Source organism: Gobius niger, assembly GCF_951799975.1.
Source record: "Gobius niger genome assembly, chromosome: 7".
Taxonomy (NCBI): Eukaryota; Metazoa; Chordata; class Actinopteri; order Gobiiformes; family Gobiidae; genus Gobius; species Gobius niger.
In genome coordinates, this window is record NC_136858.1 from 27,469,711 (window position 1) to 27,492,454 (window position 22,744).

Genomic DNA, 22,744 nt, shown 5'->3' on the forward strand with positions numbered 1-22,744 from the left:
GTCTCAGCAGAGATGCCCAAACTTCCCGATCCACACACACCTCCTCCAGCTGTTCTGGGGGGACCCCGAGGCGACACCAGGCCAGCTCGGAGACATAGTCCCACCAGCGTGTCCTGGGTCTTCCACGAGGCCTTGTCCCACTAGGACATGCCTGGAACACCTCCCGCGGGAGGCGACCAGGAGGCATCCGAAACAGATGCCCGAGCCACCTCAGCTGCTCCTTTCGACGTGAAGGAGCAGCGACTCTACTCCGAGCTCCCTGCGGGTACCTGAGCTCCTCACCCAATCTCGAAGAGTGCGCCCAGCCACCCTGCTACTATATCTATTATATTATATCTGAGGTTTATCCTTGTACTATTATACTTGTAATATTTTGCCTACTCTTCCAGCTGCTTTTCATAGAGTTGTAATAAATGATGCAGAAGCACATTTTACAGCAGGTTTTATTTGAACATACTTTCATATACAAACCAGTGACTGAGAAAATGGCTCATTGAAGCTGTACACACATGTACATCTCTGATTGGTTAAACCCACCTCCTCACTCACTGTACAGGTAACTGGAGCAGTCTTCCCTCAGCGATGGTCGAGTTTGAAGTCTTTACAAATAGCCCTACAGTACTAAGTTCCTGCTAAACACTGGACTACTGTAAATATTGGACATGAAACATCACACCGAGCATGTCCACACAATTGGGGAAAACTACATACAGTAAAAGCCATTCATTTCAAACAAGAGCAAACTGGCCAAAATCAGTTAGTTATTCCTAAAATGGACATCTATAAAGTTTGAATTGTCTTAACCACCAAAATGGTTCACTTTGGACACATACGTTTGTAGTTTGACGTTCTCAAGTGTACAGTTAATCTAACAAAACAGGCAATATATATCTTTATGGTCTGTATCACTAATAGCATTGCCTTGAAACGCACAGATTTGATTCCCCAACCACACTTTGTCAAAGGAGCACTCAAACTCACGCTGCACAGGTAAGATTTTAAGACTGAATATATATTTTGTTTATTATAAGCATTTGTAATTTTACATCCAATGTTAAAATCAACAACATTGTGACAAACAGCTCCATGTCTTTGCCGCTTTTTCCCGTTTTCCCAAAGAACAAGCTTGTTAAAATAACTTTTTCAGACCTTTTTAAACCAAAGGCACGTTTGTCAAGAAGTGTTTTAAAAAGGAAAATAAAGGCAGGCCAGCAAGCAGAGTCAGTCTGGGACAGAGCTCCAACTGAAGCCCATGATTCTGGATCAACTAAACTCAAAGCCTGACGGTGTGTGGGCGGGGCCTGAGGGGAGTCCAGGGTCATGTCCTGAGCCTCCAGTGGCGGAGGTGAGTCTGTAGGTGGCGCTGTGGCTGTACACCCAGGCCTGCCTGGATGGTTTATGGGGGACTGAACAGTTCCTCTCCACAGAAGCCTGTTTCTCTCAGGGACAGAGTCTGTGTCAGGTCCTTTCCTGCGTCTCTATTGGTCCCTGATGGAAGGAGGCGGAGTCAGAGGGCCGGGCCGCAGGGTCATACGAACACCTTCGCCAACGCATCCGCCCCGGCGCTGGCAATGTAGCATTTAGTCGGATGAAACGCCACGTCGTGAATCGACTCCTCGAACTTCTTCCTGTGAGCCGTGAACTCCTGGATACACGTCTTACTTTCCAAGTTCCACAGACGAATCGAGCAGTCGTGACCTGAACGACACAAAGCGTTAACACAGGGTCAACCACAAAACACTTGGAGAGGCACTTTTAAATTGAATTATTCTACAAACAGATAAGCTGTCAGTATCAGGATCAGACAGCCATGAGGTCACTGAAAAGCCCTAATGAAACAGCTTTGATAACATCAGTCTGAAACACTCACTTCCCGACATGAGATAAAGTCCGTTCGGGTCCACGGCTAAACTGGTGACGGCGTCCAGATGCGCCACCATCGAGTGGATCAACTTCCCGCTGTTGTTGTCGTAGAACTTGATGTGCCTGTCCTCCTGCGCCGTGATGGTGATGGGCAGAGTGGGGTGGCTCAGGACCTTGTTGATGTGACTGGGCGTGCCTAAAGAAGGAAAACACATTAGCATTCACGAGGCGGGAGGCGGAGACAATAACAGAATTTGTATTTCTCTTGCAGCTTTTATGTCTAGTAAACAGTACATCCACTAGAGGGAAGCAGAGAGCTTACTTTCATTGCAATTCTCTCAAGTCAACAAAGAAATCTCCAGAACTGTAAGTTAGGGTGCATCAAATTTACATGGTGAAATTTTAATTCCAAAATATCAATTTGGCTGGCATTGCATTTTGTTCCTATTCATATACAAATGACTTTTGCAAAGTTTTGTGGAAATCCATTGAGATTTAGGGGTACCAACTAGCACGTGAACTTCTGTAAAATATCGAAAAATGCGCAATTTTTAGTCTATTTTCCAAAAAGTTGACCCAGAAAGGTAAAATAAGGTTACATTTTACACAGAAACATGTTCTATAGGGTAACTCAAGCAACATTAGTGTGTCTGTCTTTTGGGAAACTTTGGGAATTTCTTAGAATTGACTTTTCTAGATTCTTCATTTACAACAGCTTATAGACAAATGAATGGAGGGCAATGGGACATCCTCGCATGGCCTGTGAACCTTCCTTGTGGGTTGGATCCACACCAACATTTTAGTGTTTCTAGGTTGGCTAGCCTGTATCAAGTTTGTCTAAAATCTGTTTTATATGTTGTGTAATTCTGGTCCAAACACCTAATGGTAATCACGGACAGACACGTTAGATTCAAAACAAAATGTTTTGGGCGCCATGTTGGAATGGATGATGCTTCACATTTTTCTTTGTCATCTAATTGACTTTATTGTTACCATAGATATAACTGGATATAGCTGGTGTTTCATTCAGCCCCACTCATAGTTTTGGTCCTGAGTCATATGTGAAGCTTACATGGATGCTTCTCTGAAGCCTGTTCCTTAAAATATGTCACCCAGCGTTGTCTCATGGGTCATAGAGAGTTATAGAAAAAATATAAATCTTTGCTAGGCTTTTAAGCTGTTCTAGGGAGGTCTGAAGTCCCAAACAGAATCCTGTTTACCACCCCTGGTCACCAGAGGGTGGTACTACAGCAATGTCAGCTCCATGAGGATCATAGAGAAGGGCTTTCCTCGCCCATTGAATTGTGAGACACTTAAAAGGACAAACCCTTGTGGAAAATCCATCCATCCATTTTCTTCCACTTTATCCGGAGCCAGGCCGTGGAGTCAAAAGACAGAGAAGAGATGCCCAGACACCCCGATCCACACAGACCTCCTCCAGCTTTTCTGGGGGGACCCCAAGGTGACACCAGGCCAGCTCAGAGACATAGTCCCTCGAGCGTGTCCTGGGCCTCCTTCCAATATGACTCCCACCCTGCGAAACTCAATTGGGCCGCCTGCATCCGCGATCTTGTCCCTTCGGTCATTACACAGATCTCATGACCGTAGGTGAGAGTGGGAACCTAGATCGATCGGTAAATCGAGAGCTCAGCTCCCTCTTCACCACAACAGTCCGATGCAGCGACCACATCACTGCTGAAGTACCTTTTTCATGGCCATGGATTTGGAGGTGCTGATCCTCATCACGGCCACTTCTCACTCAGCTGCCCAGAGCACGCTGAAGGTCCTGATTTTGAGGTTCCCAAAATGAACACCCTCCGCTTGGCAAGCATGCATCGCAAGATCTGACAGCTTAACGCCAGTGATGATGCCATCCTTACTGGTAATGCTAGGGCCCAGAACAAAGACCAGGCTGCGACTGCTAGTCTGGCTTGGACCACTTGGTGAGGGCAGCATCTTAGCTGGATCCTGGGGCTTTGTTTGTTTGGGGCAGCCCGTAAGGAGCAGTGGGCAACGGCAGTGCCACCATGTAGAGCCAGGCTGATGGTCAGAATCACTTGGCTGAAGGATTCAGCTATTATACATGTTTTTAGTGGTAGGGGAAACCGGAGTATACTGGAGGAAACCTATGCAGACACGGAGAGGGAGAACATGCAAACTCCACACAGAAAGGCCCCATACGGGTGGGAATCGAACCCAAGACCTTCTAGCTGTGAAGCACGAACACTAATCGCTGTACTACCGTGCCCGCCCGTTTGTTGTGTTGTAGAGTGCCTGAGAATGAAAATGATACAAGGACAATATAGGATTGGGTATCTTAGCATACCTAATATCACTATGATGTATTATGCATAAGCCTCAAATCTAAGCTCTACATAGTCAAATTCATCATAACAATGAGAACCTACAACAACATCACTATCAAAGTAACTGCACTCACAAATAAATTAATGTGAATTGAACAGCTACATTGCTACACTCAATAAATTTGAGACTTCAATACTCTGAATATGATATTTCTTCTAAATTACTGCTGATGATAAGCTTGATAGCTTTGCTAAAATATTTATGTCCGGGTTCGATTCCCACCAAGGGACTGTGTGGAGGTTGCATGTTGTTCCCGTGTTCGCATAGGTTTCCTTCGGGTACTCTGGTTTTCCCTACCACTAAAAGTGGAGGATGGGTCAAATGAAGAGAACAAATTTCTCTATAGACATTAATAAAGGGAACTTAGCGTAACTTAACTTATCCAGCTAACTGTTGCTAGCAAGCTAACCTAGATGTAGTGAGCACAAAATACCTCTAAATATGACTACATTTCACTAAAAGAATTTCAATATACAAAGAAACAACTGCAGATATGGTAATGATATGTAATAAGAATACACATACCCAACACAAACTTATAAATACCTTATAAATTACCTCAGAGCTCTATGGTGACCGGTTAGCACCATTAGCCCTTTATCCACAGAAACACATGTGAGTTGGCACCCCTAAACCTTGATGTATTGGAAAAATATTTTGCATGTGTTGTTAAAACATATATTGGAACACTTTTGGCACCCAGCCATATCAAAATTCAAAAAAAATATTTTTTGATGCACCCTACTGTAAGTGGTACCTTGCTCAGCGTTGGTCTCCAGACTCAGGACCAGCTGGCTCGTCTCCATGTTGAAGAGCCCGATCTCGCCACTCGTGAAGGACGTGACCAAATGGGCCGGTTCACTGCAGACCAGGTCCACCGAGGACGGGATACCCAGCTCTGAGAGAGAAGGCATTTCCATTGATGAGATTTGATAATTAGACTATACTAGGATGATAAATTTTCTGATAGCAGGCAAATATCGGTGTATGGTTTGGTGGCAGAAGGATTATAATTTTTCTTCCTTGTCAAAAGACGTTGGGCTGCAACTACTGATGGTGGACACTTTTATGAATGCTAGTGTTGCATAACAGGGGGTCAGGAAGAAATTAAAAGAGTTGATAATATTTTCTGAAGTACTTAAACAGGTATTTGATCTCTGTTGTGTGTCATATTCCTCAAAATTATCCTGGGGCCTCTGAGGTTGACATTGGTACAAGGCAATGCACAAAACAGGAGAGAACACACAAATAGGAAACAAAGACATTTCTTGCAACCCATTTTGTTCACCACAATTTCAGTGCCCTAATCTAAAATATAATCATAAAAAATGATAATCTAACTTAATGATGCAAAAGGTTTTGATGTGCCCAAGTTATATACGTGCAGTAGTTGGTGGCCATATCGGATCGCATATCGTCATCGGAATATAATTTTTCTGATCATATTTGCGAGGAAATTAGTATGACGGAAAAAAATAATAATAATAAATCACTGAATTAATCTTCCCAATATATAGGCTGGGATTTTGAAGTAATTTGTCCATTGTCTTTGTTGTGTCCTCACTTTTATTCTCATTGAAGACCGCTAAAGCCGGAGAGGTGGTGTTGTTGGCGTCCCACAGCCGCACCGTCCCGTCAGCGGAGCAGGACAGGAGGCGCTGATGAGCACTGCTGTACACCAGGCCCCAAACCGAGTCCGTGTGTCCCGTCAACGCTCCCCGCAGCACTGAGGGGTCTGAGGGAAGAACATCCGACACAAAAGACTCAGTCCATAACTTTTTTTAAACGATATCAGTAAAAACACAAACTCATATTTTCAGGCATGTACCGTAAGAGTCATAGGGGTCGATGTTGGGGTTGGGGGTGTTCCAGCACTGGATGGTCCCATCGAGGCCTCCGCTGAAGCACTGGTCCCCTGTGGCGCTCATCACCACACTGAACACTGCCCCCCTGTGGAGACACGAGCAGGAGCGTTACATATGGTCAAAGTGGACACAAGTATTTAAATGTACAATGCATTAAAAGTGGTTACCTGTGAGCTCTGAAAGTGTAGATGGGCTCCACGTCTAAAGATGCACTCCTGAGGACAAAGGAAAAAATATATCGTTTTTCAAATCTTTAAACTCTAAGGTCAAGGATTACAGGCTTTTTTATGTAGTGTAAAAAACAAAAAACAGCGACGTACTTTTTGGCAGGAGCCGTTTTCTGGAGGTTCCACATTTTGAGCGTGTGGTCTTCAGAGGCGGTGACCAGGACCGGCTCCACGGGGTGAAACGCCAGGGCTCGGATCCCGTCAAAGTGACTCCTCAAAGTGAACTTCGGGTTCCACGTCTTCCGCATGGCGTCTTTGTTGTTGCCGATCTAGAAAAACAAAGAAAGTATCCCATTACACACAAAGCTTTTCTAGACGACGGTGGCGAACAATTGAGCAAATTAAATATTTTGCATCATTGGCAAAACATCCAAGGGCCGAATCTCAACATTGTAGCCTAAAGTAAAGAACTATTACTTTTAAGAACTACTTCTGCAAATTCCAATGTTTTACATCAGTGGTTCCCAAGTGGCAGGGCTTTGGGACCCACCATTACCCTCATTACAAGCCGAGGACCCAAATAAACCTGCAATTTGTCATATATCGTATAAAATATTGTATTTGCCACACAACTTTTGGCAGTAGATATCCCATTAAGACTGAAATGATGATAAAAAAACGCCCAATAACATTCACTTTAACACAGTTAGTGTTTCCATGCCGTTTCAGATGGAAAATATTGAATAAAAATTCCCTATAGACTCGACTGAAAATGGTTCCGTGACCCACCAATAGAGAATCACTGTTTAACAAATTATAAACATATTATATATGACCAAGTGTGATGTCCTGACATTTATAAAATACTGACACTATTCCTCGCATTTTTAGAGTACTTTAACAGGTATCTGATCTCTTATTATGCACAATAATATTTCTCAAAATCATCTTGGGGTCCAGAGGTTCTGTGCTGGAGGGCCGGATTTGGCCCCCGGGCCTGACGGAGCCTAACCCTGACGTAGAGTCCATTATTTTTTGAGGGATCAAGACTCGATTTATAAATGTACAGATTTTCAGACACTACACTCTCAGGCTCTGGAATGATCTTCCACCCTCTTTGCGCTCTATTGACTCTGTTGATTCTTTCAAAAGCGAACTTAAGACACATTTTTTTGTTCAAGCTTTTAATTAGCTACTTTTGGGCTGCTATGATTTCTGTATTGTTTTGACCCCTTTTTATATTGTAATGTAATTTCTGCTTTTACTGTGTTTACACTTTGTGGCCTTTGCCTGTGAAAGGTGCTATATAAATAAAGATTACTTACTTACTTACTACACTGGGAAAAAAAAATGTTTTTGATAGAAAAAGTGCTTGATTACATTAAGAGATTTTATGCTGGTTTTATAGAAGAACAAACCTACTCAAAATCAGCAGAATCTCTCCTAATTCTATCCCCTTTCAAGCCTTTTATCTTATTTAAGACGGACATTTTTCCCCAAAGTGTTACTATAAAATCTAACACGATGGCGGACAGGGTTCATGTTCTCGCGCTATCAAATACCAAGAAAAAGTGCGGCTCAGCTCGACCACAAGAGGGACTTACGTCACCTTTATTGCAAACAGAGCGATGCCTCAACAGATTTCCTAACTCAACATTGACACTATGACATCATCCGCATACCCTCTTGAGAAGTGACTTTGCACAATGATTTGGCACGCACTACATGGACTAAAGAGGCCGAGAGCAACGCAACAGTAAACTGATGCTTTGCAGAAGGAGCAGCGTGACTCAGCCAGGTGTTGTGAAGCAAACACAGCCCCTGCTTTAATGTCAAGGCTTCACAATTAAACACGAGCTCGTACAACCTTTAATTCTCACAGCGCGGCGAGAGCAAAGTCACAGCACACCGCGATTGTAAAGGCTTTTCATCGCCACACTTTGACACATAACTTAATTGTGTTTTAGTGTGTGGGCGTTTGCGGCTTTCTCGGGATCGATAAAAGTCTTTTGAAAACCCAGGAGGAAAAATGTCAGAGCGCTAAAAAACAAAAATAAAAGATCTGGGTGAAAAAGTTGACGGGACAAACTACCAAAATCTGTGCTTTTGCTCTGGGAGGTGATGTTTACCATGAACCACGATGCACAGATGATAAAGTATAGTGAAGGTCGTGCGGCTGTACTCACGTCGTATGTGAGCGCGTCGGCCTCGTTGGCCACAGTAAGTCCTGCCAGTTCCCCCAGGCCCAGCTCACTCTCCATGGCTTCGTCCGGGCCCATGATGAACGACTTCCCCGAGGTGGGAGGGAAGGTCATCGCCTCCACTGCACACAGGGCAACAAGATTGTTCTAACAAATACCACAAGTACAACCTTTTAACTACAAAACATCTAGTGCCGTGGAACGGTTTGTAAATGACTTAATAGTAGTAAATAAGTTAACACTGTCACAGGTTAGGACGACCTAAAGGACTGTGACAACATATCGATTTTCCAGTATATCGTGATGTTTTACGGGGCGATACCGATACCTTTTATTCCGATATCGATACTTTTGATGATGTCATGCATATTAATGAGCAACATCATGTTTATTAATGAGGCAGCAGTGCTCCACTGTTTTCACAGTCAATAGAGGCCAATCATGATCAAGAATTCAGTCAGGACAGCAGGGGGCAGCACTCCGGTTTTAAGCACTTGGACTAAACACTGTCACACAAATAGTTTACTTTTAATGATAGTTTTTATTTTTATATGTCAGATTAATTTGATTGATTTGATTTATTACCCGTGGTGTCTTGTTTATTTAAATGTGAAAGAAGTCACCGACAGATCTATAAACCGATTTTCAGTGTGTAAGTCAGGGATCATTTATAGACACAGAAAAAAGGGGTACAAAGTCCATGAAAATGATGAGTAATATGTGGGTTGAAAGGTTGAAAGTAGCATGTTATTTTTTTTTTTTTATCGTGATGTGTTGTAGGTTATTTTTGTGCAACAAATCATTTATCACAGTATCAGCGTATCATGAGATAATCGTTATCGTAAGGCATCGTATCGTATCGTATCAAATCGTGCACACCGCTACGCCTGACCCGAGAGCGGTGCTTTTACGTCAGCGTGAATCCAACAGAAGCACTTTGGGCCGAAATAATCAGCCACAGCAAAGAGCAAAGAAAGGATTTATTTGAATGAACACGCGAGGCATGACGGGATGTTTTTATTACTACTATGATCTGCAAGATGGACAAACTGTAGATCAAGTTTCCCTCTCCATGTGTCGATTAAAGTGCATTACTCCTTGATCTCGAGTATCAGCCTCATGACAGGGCTGTGATAGTTGATGCTCGCTGTCATGGGAAAAGGTTTGGTAACAGCTGATCGTTGTTATGCGAGCGTGTGAACGTGGGTTAAACTAAAGTATCTTTGTCTCCCCTAATGAAGGTCTTTTAGACTGAAACGCATTGGGGCTGTTTGTCCATTTACCATACACAATAATGAAGGCACTTTTACTTCACCAGAGAGAGCCTTGGCTTGTCAATTTCTTTTAAATACCTTTGAAGTATATATAGTTGAAAGCAGAGCGGTCTCGGGTCGACCCACAAAGAACTCAAACATGAGTGAAAATGATCTGAGAGCGCTTTGAAGGCCCTGTATCTGTTCTTTTTACAAACGGACAACCAGCATAAAACAAATTATTATCATTGCTAATAAATGGTTAGTTGTTTTTAACATTTTCAATCTTCACATGGATGACGTCAAAGGCACAGCTCATGAGTTCAACATTGTCACAGAGATGATAAACAACAACTTCTGTGTAAATTCACTGATAAAAATGCTTTATAGATTAGATTAACTACTTTTTCAATATTTTTCCACCACAACTAGAAACAAATGGAGGCCTCTAATAAGGGTGATTATTCTGGAAGTTCTATTGTGAGGTTGGATCAGAGCCTTGGCAGAGCTTCTTATTACAATTCTTACTCACACTTATTCTAGAACATTTATTTTCGACTACTGTATGTTACCTACATCTTTTCTGGATAAAATATTAAGCTTCAGATTGACATAACTATACGTTCTGTCGTCTCTCACCTTCGTCCGCCCGGTTGGCGTCGTGCTCGTTGAATCGGGCCACACTGGGTCGAGACTGAGGCGCAGACGGGGGCTGCAAGTGGGACAAGTCCTCTGCATCTCTTAAATTAGCCAGCATGTCCTGCAGCTTCGACCGGTTGGGCCCTGGACAAGGAGTTGCAACAAGCGCGTTACTAAACATTTGCCTGGTTACAGTGAGTGTATTCAAAGAGAGAGAATGATGCGAGTAACAGAAGCTGGAAAGAAAAAGAGTCAAAAGGGAAAAAGCAGCAAATTAAAACAACTCAAAATCTTGAAATGCAGAAGAGGGTTTGAAGAGAAACCAGCAGCGTCCTGGTTAACAGAGGAGGAAATGTTAAGCAAAGTGGAGACGAGCAAAGCCATTAGCGATTCTGAGCCGGTTCTTACAAATGAGTCAGAGCTCTGTGACTTAAGCATTTTATCCGGTCCAAGTCCAATAATAAAGTATGTCAAGCTGTGGTATGTCCGTTTCATGGCATTTATAAACTTTCTCTATCATTAATCTCTTAAACCCCACCTGAAGCTTTACCCAAATCTAAAAGCTTCTTGAGAAAAGTGTTAAAAGAGCGACGGAAACGCGGGTGAAAACGTACAAAAATGTGACCTAAAAGTGGCAAAAATGTGGTGAAATTGAGACAAAAAAGCAACAAAACAAAAAAAAACAGCAAAAAACTAAAAAATTAAATAAACTAAAAAAAAAAAATTAACAAAAAAACCCCCAATGAAAACACAACTTTAAAGCTACAAAAACATGACAAAAAAGCAACAAAAACATGACAAAAAACCCCAGAAGAAAACACGTGGAAAAAGCTACAAAAAAATATTTAAAAAAAATTGTCATGTTTTTGTTGCCTTTTCCCTTTGCTTTTTTGTCTCAATTTCACCACATTTTTGTCACTTCTGGGCCACATTTTTGCTACTTTTCGTTTTTGTCGTTATTTTGACACTTTTCTCAAGAAACACGGGAAAAAACCTACGAAAGAACAGGGGGAAAAAACAACAAAAAAACAACAATAAAACTACGCAAACACAACTATAAAGCGACAGAAACACGACAAAAAAAAACATGACAAAAACGCACCGACAAGAGAAGTTAGTTTTGTAGACCTTTGCTACTGTTGCGCTCTATAGTCGAGACGCTTTTAGGTTTGGGTGAAGCCGTTAAGGTTAGAAGTTAGCGTATTATAAGATGAGGCTTCGTGGCCTTTGCACGTGAGACCCCACAAAAAAGCAATAACTGAATATTTAGCATTTAGCTCTTTATATCTGAATACACTACGATCAAACGCCGCTTCTCCTTTTAATTCTATGAGTAAATAAACGCTGTAGTGCCTATCGGTATAAAGTCAAAACAAAAAAATGAAAAACAACATCCTAACAAGAAGATTCCACAGAGTAAAAACTGAGAATAATGAGTAGAAAATGCTGCATTCATCGATCAAATAAATTCACGTTAATGCAACAGCTTTATTCACTGACAGGTGCCCGCAGGCCAATAACAAGAAGCGCATTCTCCTCACTTTCAGCTCATCTCCTGCGCACACCCACGTTCGTGATAAAACAAAGTGTGAATACTAAAATAGAAACGACTGGAGGGAGATCTAAGTGTTAGAAATGGCGCTCGCGATCCGATGAAAGGCAAGCGGAGACGAGCAGACGAGCAGAGCAGCGAGTTGTCGATCTCGTGATTCAATCAGGCCCCATTACAGGAGGGGAGTGCGGTGTTTCTAAATGTAAAATCTAATGGCTCTCGAGATGTGAATGAGACTCCCCATGTGAAGTAGCGTTTTTACTGCCAGAGCGCACAGCATCCAAGCCGGCTAACTGTTTGTTTTAACCGCTTTCAATTAACATAATAAAAACGCTATTAACTGAAGTACCAAGATGGCCGACAGACGATGGCGGTGATTTGGATGAATGGAGAGGACGTTTTTTTTTCTGCGGAGGGCTAAGCCAGACTGAAGACAGATGGAGCAGTCGACACGGCCAAACTTGCACATTTCATTCGTGATAGAGACGAGTGTGGACAAGACCAAGTGAATTATGAATTAAAAATGGCTAAAACGGAGGAGGGAAGCGAGCGACAGACTGGGAGAAGAGTGTGTCGGGACAAGACAAGACAGTGGAGGGGACAGGTTAGGGCTGAACAACTGATCAAAAAGTGCACAATGACGACTGGACATAGAAAGGTTTTTTTTAGGGTATTATGATGAGGAATTTAACTTTTGCACATTTATAGGGTAAGGCACAAACATCACTCTGAGTTATGCAAAAGAATAAAACTAAGGCGAAGCTGTTTTCACATATGATTCTTGCCTGAACACTTTCAAAATGGCGGACAACTCATTTTTATTATCGACTATTATAAGGATCAGTTTAGGCCAATAGCACGTCAACAACACTTCTTCAAATTGTTCAGCCCTGAGACAAAGAGATGCCACGGAAAAGAACATCCGAAAATGAGAAAAAAAAAAGCTGGAAAAGAAAAGATGATGAAACAAAGAGTTGACTTGTTTTTTGGTTCGAGGGTTTAGAACTGAAGGAAAAGTCTCTACAGAGAGAAGAGGAGCAGGAGGGACTTACGCTTCACCCCCTTTTTGCCCTTGCGCTCCTTTTTGTACTGCTCCTTCAGTTTGGTTATCAGGCCCGGGTCCACGTCCCAGGCCTCGGCCATGGGAGTCTCCTCCTCTTTGTCTACAGGGGACACAAGGCCACACCCAGAGCGCGTCACATCCTGGATTCATCATATCAGCCGTCGTGCAGACTACACACGACGGCTATTTCAGTGGTTCAGATTTATCCATCATCCTTTTATTCTCTGCAATTGTTGCTGATACAGATTACTGGGGATGTTTTTAAGCACTACGTATGAGTCAGAACAGATGGTGTCTTAGATTGTAGGTAGCTGCACCTCGGAGAGAATGCTGTGGAAAAGGGATTTATCACTTATACATTTCACGCATTTGAGTATTGCTGTATTTAAACTATATTTCTGTACAACATATTCTGTTAAACCGCTTCGCCAGCCTCCGTGGAACAAAAGTGTGGGCCTCCGAGGACTATAGTTAGAGAAATACGTTGGTGAAACATTGGGCCCGAGCGAGAAATATAACCATCGCCGCCTGGAAACCTCTTAAACTAATCTGGAAATGTGATAAAATGTTTGCATATTTAATTACTTGAGTTCCCATTTCCACAGCGTTCTATTCGAGATGAAGAAGTGCACACTTATAATCGTTTGAATTGGGGTCAGAACAGCAAATTTGGGGTTATCAAATGTTTCATGACTCAAAGGAATAATCTCGACTGAGGACACAGCAGTGGAAAAGACATTGTGGTCACACAGTTGCTATGGGAACACACAGTGAGGAACAGACTATGGGTTAAACAGAGAAACATCAAACATCATGAAAAATGACCACAGCATGAGATATGAATGACAAGTCAATAAAGGCTGCAATTATGCAAGATTCATGAGATAATAAATTCAGCTACAATAACGTCTGGACCAGTGGTTTTCAAACTGAGGAACGGCCTGAAAGCTTCTGATTTAGTCTAACTTCACAGACTTGACTCAGTCTAACTTCACAGACTTGACTTAGTCTAACTCGACAGACTTGACTTAGTCTAACTCGACAGACTTGACTTAGTCTAACTCGACAGACTTGACTCGGTCTAACTCGGCAGACTTGACTTGGTCTAACTTCACAGACTTGACTTAGTCTAACTTCACAGACTTGACTTAGTCTAACTTCACAGACTTGACTTGGTCTAACTTCACAGACTTGACTTAGTCTAACTCGACAGACTTGACTCAGTCTAACTCGGCAGACCTGACTTAGTCTAACTCGACAGACTTGACTTAGTCTAACTCGGCAGACTTGACTTAGTCTAACTCGACAGACTTGACTTAGTCTAACTCGGCAGACTTGACTTAGTCTAACTCGGCAGACCTGACTTAGTCTAACTCGGCAGACCTGACTTAGTCTAACTCGACAGACTTGACTTAGTCTAACTCGGCAGACTTGACTTAGTCTAACTCGACAGACTTGACTTAGTCTAACTTCACAGACTTGACTTAGTCTAACTCGGCAGACTTGACTTAGTCTAACTTCACAGACTTGACTTTTTAATAGTCCAATTATTGCATACCTGACTAATTAAAGTACAAGGTGTAACGTTGAGAATCACTGGTCGACAAACCTCTGTCCTAAAGTCTGTCCTACTGTATTCCTGCCCCATGCTGCAGATGGGGCTAAGACTCACCCCAGTCTGTACCGTCCCCTGGGTCTCTGGACTCCGGAGATGTGTCCATCTCATCGGGACTGGACAGGAAGTCAAACACTTTGAGCGCCTCCACAGCGTCCGGGTCCTCACTGGTGTCCATACTGGCGGGGGAGACCGTCGAGGCCGGCTTCTTACGCAGAATCTACCGAAAACAGGTTTAAAATGAACACGGATCACACAACGGTTTAAATATAGGCCATTTATAAAACATATGAGCTAACGAGCAACAGAAGCATCATTTGTTCCTTTGAGCAGGAGAAATAGGGCAAGCATCGAGTCTTTTGAAATTACCCCGTAGTCCCGTACTACTACTGACTCACTTCGTTTGCCACAGACTCTCATATAGATAGATTTCATGCCATTCACTTGGAGGTCATAACCATGGCAACTCCCTGCAAACATAATTGCCATGTAACTGCTCGCTCGGCGCAGCATCACGGCTCCAGAAAGAAAAAAGCGATATGAAACGATACACAAATGAAACTGCGATCCAAGGTTCTGTGTCTTTGTTTTCTTTAGCATAAAAGCCGAGTGTGACCAAATCAGTGGCTCAAAAGTGGATCGTTTTCAGTGGATTCCTTGTCTGGGGAACATTTCATTAAATCACTGGAAAAAGTCGGGAAGTGTTGTGGTGATTTAGAATAATCTGTGGGCAATGCAATATTTGACGTGACATGAACTGGAGTAAATATTTAGATCTGGGTCAGGGCTTGTCATCGTGGGGCGTTAGTGTGTCCTGATGCCAAACCAGTTAAGAACCACTGGATTAAAAGACTCTGAAATAAGTTCTCAAGCTGGTGTTGGTCCACTTAAGTTAGAGAGGCTTACACAAATCATCAGCTCACACTTGTGTTATTTCTTGGTCAAGTTCTTTCTGATGGGAACGTGTAAAACCAGGCCCAAAAGAGACATTAAATCATTTGTCCTTACAGTTCTGGACTCCACGGTCGTCCTGTCTTTGCCCTCGCTGTCCTCATCGTCGTCTTCGTCGCTGAACTCCGCTGCTGCGTTTTCTATAAAGTTTATGACGTCCTCCACGTCTCTGGTGTCCGACAGATCACTTTTTCTGTAAGTAAACAACACATTTTTACAGCTCTGGAAGATACAGATAGATTCACATATGATGCTCATTGCTGATGAAAAGACACGATCAAAACGCACCAAAAGTGTATGAAACATAAACACTTTAACCTCATAACAAAACACTTTGACTGACCCTCTGTTGCCTTTAGCCGTCGTGTCCGTCCCGTTGACCAGGGGCTCGCTGTTGGCCCTGTCCCCCGTCCTGCTGCCTCCGTCTCCGGCCAAACCCAGCAGCGCCCGCACCCTCTGAGACTTCACGTCCAAAATGGTGTCTGTGTAGCCCACCTCCTGGAGGTATCTGAGGCAAAGGAGAAGCTCATTTACATAACTCACAATGGAGAAAACACTGGAGCTTCTTCTAAACAAATTTTTTATTCATTCATTGATTTGATAGGGACATGTGTGAAGAATAAACATGCACCACACTGCACCATTTATAGCCAAGGCCAATTTGCAATGTCCGTCCCGAGAAGGGCTTTTCAAATGGTTTATTACAATGGCTAATTTATTACAATAAACACCTGCTTATTAAAATAGGGCTGCACATTTTGGGGGAAAAACCTGCAGAGCCCCATAATAAAAACAAAGCTTTTTATTGACAAACCTCCATCACCTGTACTGCTTTATATACATGGACTTTTAGTAACATAGAAAATAGGGCTGAGCAATATTTAAATTGCGATATGGCTGTGCAATATCGCAATATTATTGCGATATTTCACTAAGCACTTTCAACTCAATATGCTCCATTATAATTAAAAACAAATTGTAAGTAACTTGTTTTTCAGAAAAATGGGTCAAAAAAAGTTCAAAAACACATGTCGATCTCAGTCAGATGAAAACTTTAGTGGTGTTGCGATGTATTGTGGCTTCTTGCAAAACGGATATTGCATCACCCAATATATTTTTTGAGATATATACAGTGGGGGAAAAAGTATTTTGCCAAATCTTATAGAAAGTCTATGGGGAACTCACCAAATACTTGTTTTTCCCACTGTATTGTGCAGCCCTAATAGAAAATTCCCAAATCAACGTATTAAAAAAAAACTACCAGCAAACTTTCGTGTCACTTTGTAGCACTAAAACATTTCTCAAACTCTTCCTCCGCGGCCCACTTAAAATCAATATTAACGAAAAGTCATTAGTTTCATGGCCATCGGCGCTGCTCTAGTTCACTGGCTGTGACCTGCAGTGATGCAGCAACAGCTTGAGTGGCTTCAGAGAAAGTGAGAGAGAGAGAGTGGGGGGGAGAGGGGGGGAGAGGGGGGGGGTGTCTGTGCACATTATTGATCTGTCCCGACACAGACTGGTGTAAAAACTGGTGCTGAAGGAGCCAATGTGCTGGGACAGATGACGCGTGGGGAGCAGTGAGGGCGAGTAGCAAGAGCCTAATTTGGTCGGCAGGAAGGTTGAGTGTAACATTATAACCACGACCAATCGACCATGTGTTCATTTAAAGACACGGCACCTGATTTTGCCCCTTTTCAAACTAAAAGAGGAGCTAGTTCAACCCACACTGTGCCTTCCCAAATGCAAAACATCCCAAATCTTCACCCGGATGAGCACTTTTCACACATTTAAGGGAATGAACCTGCTAGCAAAGGCGCTACTTCCGGGTTTACTGTCGCTGAAAATAGCTCACAATAATATTCAATCATGTACTGTTAGTTTATGACACTGATAGTCGTATAAAATATTAGATCTAGGAACATAATTGGTCATTTCAAAAGCGCAATTATTCAAAACACGATAACAATGACCAGGTATAAAATTAAGTCCAATAAAAATGAAACAAATGAGATAAAAACAACAACACTGCTTTCGAACATCACCATTTACCCCGGCAAGAACCAGAATACCGTGACCAATAGGGGGAGCTCTCCACCAGACTTTGTTTTGTACATTCTATAGTAATATTACTGTAGTTAGAAAATGAAAGAAAACAAATCCTATATTTCACTCACTGTCGGAGCAGCTGCCGTCCTTGCTTCCAGGACAGCTGATTGTTGAGAGATCCAGATGTCTCGTTCTCATTGGCCTCATCTGGAAATAAAGAGAGCGAGAGGAATCAGGGCTTCAACCAACAAAAACACAGTAAAAAGGACATTGTACAAGTCGCTGAACAACAACATTCCTGCTTTGGAGATTCCTGGCAACGGCACAGACCAGACGACTTCAGTTTCAGCGCCACTGTTTCACCTCTAATTCTAGTGGCAGCTCTAGCAACACTCAATGAATAACAGTGAATCACAGCTGTATAGGTGTATAGATCTGGCTGGATGCGATTTGAATTTGATTGTGTGGTATTCAGAGCCATTAGAACCATGTGACAGTGATGTGATTATGAAACTGGCCTCTTCTCTGCCACAACTTTGTAAATTATGAATAAGTTGGAGGTTATTTTTAGAGATCGGGACGCTGGACGGTGGCCATGTACAATTAATGTATGAAGCCAGGCGGCCGGGCTGCTTCTGTAGGAAAATACGATTACAGTATGTCGATCTTGGAACTAGAATAAAAAAGGGATGCTCTTTGTCAACTTTAAATGGTCAGTGATATGTCATATTTTCTCATTAGCGTTACAGTATTTAATGCCAAACCATGTGCTCCCAAGACGGTAATCAAGTGACTGACCATAGTGTGCAGATCACAATTCGATACAAGTGTGACTCAGTGCTCTAGTCATAGTCAGAAGTTCTCACAGAATGTGGATGACACCTACAAGACTGATAACCAGAGACCGTCCATGATCAGGAAGCTTTTAGGCTTTGGAGTGAGCTCACAGATCCTTGAGAGGCTCAAAGTGTGCCTGATTAAAAGCGTCCTTGTTTTCAATATCACTGCGTAGATACTGTATCTCAGTGGTAAACAGAAAGAAGCTGAACGCGGGGAAGGTGTTTGGACGAGAACAAAGGTCTTTATTAAACAGTTGTGTAAGTGTTTAGACCGATGTCCCTGGTCACTGTTACAAAATATTCGGTCTTTAGCAACAAAGGTGTGCAAGTGTTTGAGTAACACTAAACAAACGCTAGTGGAGCATGCAGCACATGATAAATGATTTGTTAGGTTAACTTGTCATTGTCAATATTGGAAGTGCCGTCTTATTGCTCTGCTTTGATTCTGTGACTTGTGGTGGTTCGTTTGCTTGGACTGGTTCTATCTGTACTTCCATCTTTCTGAGTTTTTATTATTACTATTGTAGCCACAGCCAGCCTGGGGTAGACTGACGGAAGTGAGGCTGCCAGTCTGTGCCATCGGCCGCTCCGATCACCACCAACCACTCACTCACTACATTCAGGCTGGCCTATTGTACATGTTTGGAAAACCGGAGAACCCTGAGGAAAGAAACCTACGCTGAAACGGGGAGAACATGCAAACTCCACACAGGTGGGAATCGAACCCAGGACCTTCTTGCTGTGAAGCACGAGCACTAACCGATGTACCAGGGCTAGGCAATTAATCAGATTTTAATCTAATCACAATTTTACTAAAGGTCGATCTCATATTAATCGGCAGAAGAATTGGCCGTTGTCGAAGTTTTTTGGGGGAAAATCTGGGTGCTGTGATGCTGCAGCGCCTTCAGGTCAAGCCCAGGGAATACTCTGATCAACAAACAGGAAGTCACGCGAGGATATGTTGAATTGAAGAGTAAAATCAGCTACAAACTCACGCAAACTCGTCAATGGGCAAAACAGAAACAAGCGAGGAGCCGTCAGAGGACCAGGACCTGCGCAGGGATGAAAAGTTTATCTTTGAAAAGGAAAACTATCGCTGTGTTTGGACCATGTGGACTGTTCCTTGAGGCTGCAACCGTGGATTAGCTGGACTTCTCACAGCAAATTGTAAGTTTGATCGTCTGTTAGACAAATGTGCTGTTTACTACTATTTCTTTATGTACATTAAGTTGTGCTGCTTCTGACATTCCACTTTTTTGCGTCTCCTTTGCAGATATTTGTGTGTTTCGTGGTGCAGGTGATGGGGTGACATGAAGATGTTGTTCTGTGAGGTTTAGAAGTGTGGAGCTTGTTTTTGCTGCTGCCAAACAGAGCTAGCCGCAGTTTTCAGCATCTATTTACTTGCTAGTTTACTTGTTTTTATCATTAAAAAGAATAGGCCACCGTTTCTACATACTAAGATATGTTCTTACCTTAGCAGAGTTATTTTGTAGTAATATCTGTGCGGATGTCGAACTACCCATGGTATTATTACGCCTTACAACATAGTTCCCCTTTTTATCCGCTTAGAAAATCCACATTGTTTAATTTTGTGTAATTATACTTTAAAGGAATAGGCCACCGTTTTTACATACTGAGATATGTTCTTACATTAGCTTTGACGAGTTCTTTAGGACCTGTCTGATCTTCACCTGTGCCTTCAATCACGTAAACACAGCGCAGACGGTGTTAGCATTTAGCCTCTCCCTCTCTCCACTATAGCTCCAAACGAGGTCAAGATAGAAGCTACCAAGCTCTTCCACGTTTTCCCTATTTAAATATGGTTACGTGAAGTGTTACACTACAAAGTATAATTACACAAAATTAAACAACGTGGATTTTCTAAGCGGATAAAAGGGGGGACTATATTGTAAGGCGTAATAATACCAGGAGTAATTTGGCATCCGCACAGTAAAGTGAAGATTACTGCGCGGATTTCGAACTACTCCTGGTATTATTACGCCTTACAATATAGTTCCCCCTTTTATCCGCTTAGAAAATCCACATTGTTTAATTTTGTGTAATTATACTTTGTAGTGTAACACTTCACGTAACCATATTTAAATAGGGAAAACGTGGAAGAGCTTGGTAGCTTCTATCTTCACCTCATTTGGAGCTATAGTGGAGAGGGGGAGAGGCTAAATGCTAAAATGAAGGCACCCGTTTAGACCAGACAGGTACAAAAGAACTCGTCTAAGCTAAGGTAAGAACATATCTCAGTAAAAATGGTGGCCTATTCCTTTAAAACAAAAAACATCAAATTGAAAATCGAGATCGATCAATATAGGGAAGATAATCGTGATTTTTTATTTGTATTTTTTTTGCAAAATCACCCAGCCCTTATCCGAGTTGCAAGAAATCATAAACATGCCCATCGATTTTCAGAAAACTTGCTACTCTTAGATGAGACCAACATAACGCATTTAAAGGAATCATTTCTCTGAGCACAGATCTGGCCATGATGATACACACAGAGCACCAGCGCCTTGAACAGCGAGTCTTTCTATATTTTTAACGGTCCACCTAAAATAACACGAACGAAGCATCTCTCCTCAGAAACCAGAAAAGACTCATACAGGAAATCTGTCTGGGCAACATATGCATCAGCAAGTTAGGTCAACACTCTCATTACGCAAAATCTGGGACTTGGACAAAAAATGATTAGATTCAAAGCCAAAATGTCTCCAAGAATACAACTCAGAATTCCCACGAGGCTTTCACACACACACATACAGCAGAGAAATTAATTAATAGGATTTTTTAAAAAGGGCCGACCGCAAAGATATCTCAAAATGTTTGGGTTTTTGTTCCTTAAGTGGGTCATGTCTAATTCAGGAAGGGGGGGCAGGTGAGCCGCCATCTCCTCCTCTCTACGCCCCAAAAACCTGACGAGCCTCCCCCGTTCGCCTGTTCTAGTCATCAACACTTCAAGGGCCTCTGAACAGCCTTATGAATAGACATGAGGAGAGCGGAGGAAGCGCAGACCGACTGACTTCGTGAGTGGAGAGGGCTCGAACATGAGAGGCCAATTAACCACTGACTGTAACGTGATGGGAAACAGACGCGGAGCTAACGGCGGGGTTAAACAAGGTGCAGCCAAGCCACTGATGACGCGAGGAGTCTTCAGATCGGACTCGGGAACTTCGCCGGGAGCGGGACATCGCTGGCTCGTCTCCATGGAGATACTGCTCGCTTTTAACCCGCCTCAAACAACAGCAGCGTCGGGGTCTGGCTGGTTATTAGGAGCACGTGTGGTTTGTTTATGAGGGTTTGGGTGAAAACAGAGGGATAATTAGTACGGCGGCACTGAGGAAATCTCTCATCATTTTTCGTTGTGAGAATAAACTAGATTATCGTTCTCATACCGTGGTGATTTTTGAACCTCTTACCCCCAACTTTAACCAGTTTTACCCAAATCAAAAAGCTTCTTGGACAGTGTGGCGACTCGTTTGAACAGACTTTTTTGTAGCATTGTTGCCACGTTTTAATCACATTTTTGAAGACTTTTGGTCATGTTTTTGTCTCTATTCTCTCTTTTCTTGTTGTGTTTTCATTGCTTTTTCCATTCCTTTTTTGACGGTTTTTTTGTCTTGTTTTCATCGCATTTTTGTAGCTTTTTTGTCTCTCTTTTGTGGCTTTTTCATCACTCTTCAGTCGTGTTTTTGTCGCTTTTTTACTGTTTTTGTCTGGCACGTTTTTGAGCTGCGTTTTCATCTTATTTTATCACTATTTTGATGCTTTTTTCATTAAAAGGGACTATAAGGAGTTTAAAAATGTTAAAACTAAGTATTTTCATCCCCCCACATGTTCCAGCAATGTCCTAATGTGCAGAATGAGCTCAGACCTGTTCACCACAACTGCCTCTAAAATCCTGCACTGTCACTGAAAAAGGTCTGAAGTGCCATCATGCAAGAGCTTAATATTGAGACTGCAGTTACGCGGAAGACCTGAGGTGGCAGTAGTGAGTATAAAATGACCAACTTGCATCTAGTCTCTTTAAGCTTTAAGATTTGGGTAAAGCCAAACTGGAGAAATGTGTTCTGTTCCAGGTTGCGAGGTTAATATTCAAGCTTATTAAACCATTAGGCCTAATGAATGATTCTCTGGGTCTTAAAACGAACATTAACGTTAGCAATAGCAGCTAGTAGATTAGCTGCTGAATGAGCCATGTAACAATCTAGAAAACTCCACTGTCGGCTGCATAAATGTCATTTATTAACAATATAAAAAGGACAGAGTAAAAGCTGTAGTGATGTAAGTGCTCCCATCTATCCCACATACAGT

At 42.4% G+C, this 22,744-nt stretch overlaps 1 protein-coding gene across 2 annotated transcripts in view; it reads right to left on the reverse strand.

Moving 5' to 3' along the window:
* Window positions 1-431: 431 nt before the first annotated feature.
* LOC306965369 (striatin-like) overlaps window positions 432-22,744 on the reverse strand; it is a 51,116-nt gene continuing 28,803 nt past the window's right edge. The window contains exons 4-17 of one of the 2 annotated variants that reach the window (XM_079559744.1): window positions 17,711-17,789; window positions 15,880-16,044; window positions 15,594-15,729; window positions 14,643-14,805; window positions 12,960-13,070; window positions 10,356-10,499; window positions 8,449-8,585; window positions 6,416-6,591; window positions 6,263-6,310; window positions 6,059-6,180; window positions 5,795-5,965; window positions 4,988-5,128; window positions 1,871-2,059; window positions 432-1,698 (exon numbers count right to left, since the gene is read on the reverse strand). In XM_079559744.1, the coding sequence (XP_079415870.1) occupies window positions 1,529-1,698; window positions 1,871-2,059; window positions 4,988-5,128; window positions 5,795-5,965; window positions 6,059-6,180; window positions 6,263-6,310; window positions 6,416-6,591; window positions 8,449-8,585; window positions 10,356-10,499; window positions 12,960-13,070; window positions 14,643-14,805; window positions 15,594-15,729; window positions 15,880-16,044; window positions 17,711-17,789 (1,952 nt within the window). In that variant the 3' untranslated portion in view covers window positions 432-1,528. The remainder of the gene's footprint in view (window positions 1,699-1,870; window positions 2,060-4,987; window positions 5,129-5,794; window positions 5,966-6,058; window positions 6,181-6,262; window positions 6,311-6,415; window positions 6,592-8,448; window positions 8,586-10,355; window positions 10,500-12,959; window positions 13,071-14,642; window positions 14,806-15,593; window positions 15,730-15,879; window positions 16,045-17,710; window positions 17,790-22,744) is intronic. The other variant, XM_079559745.1, reaches the window with a different exon arrangement.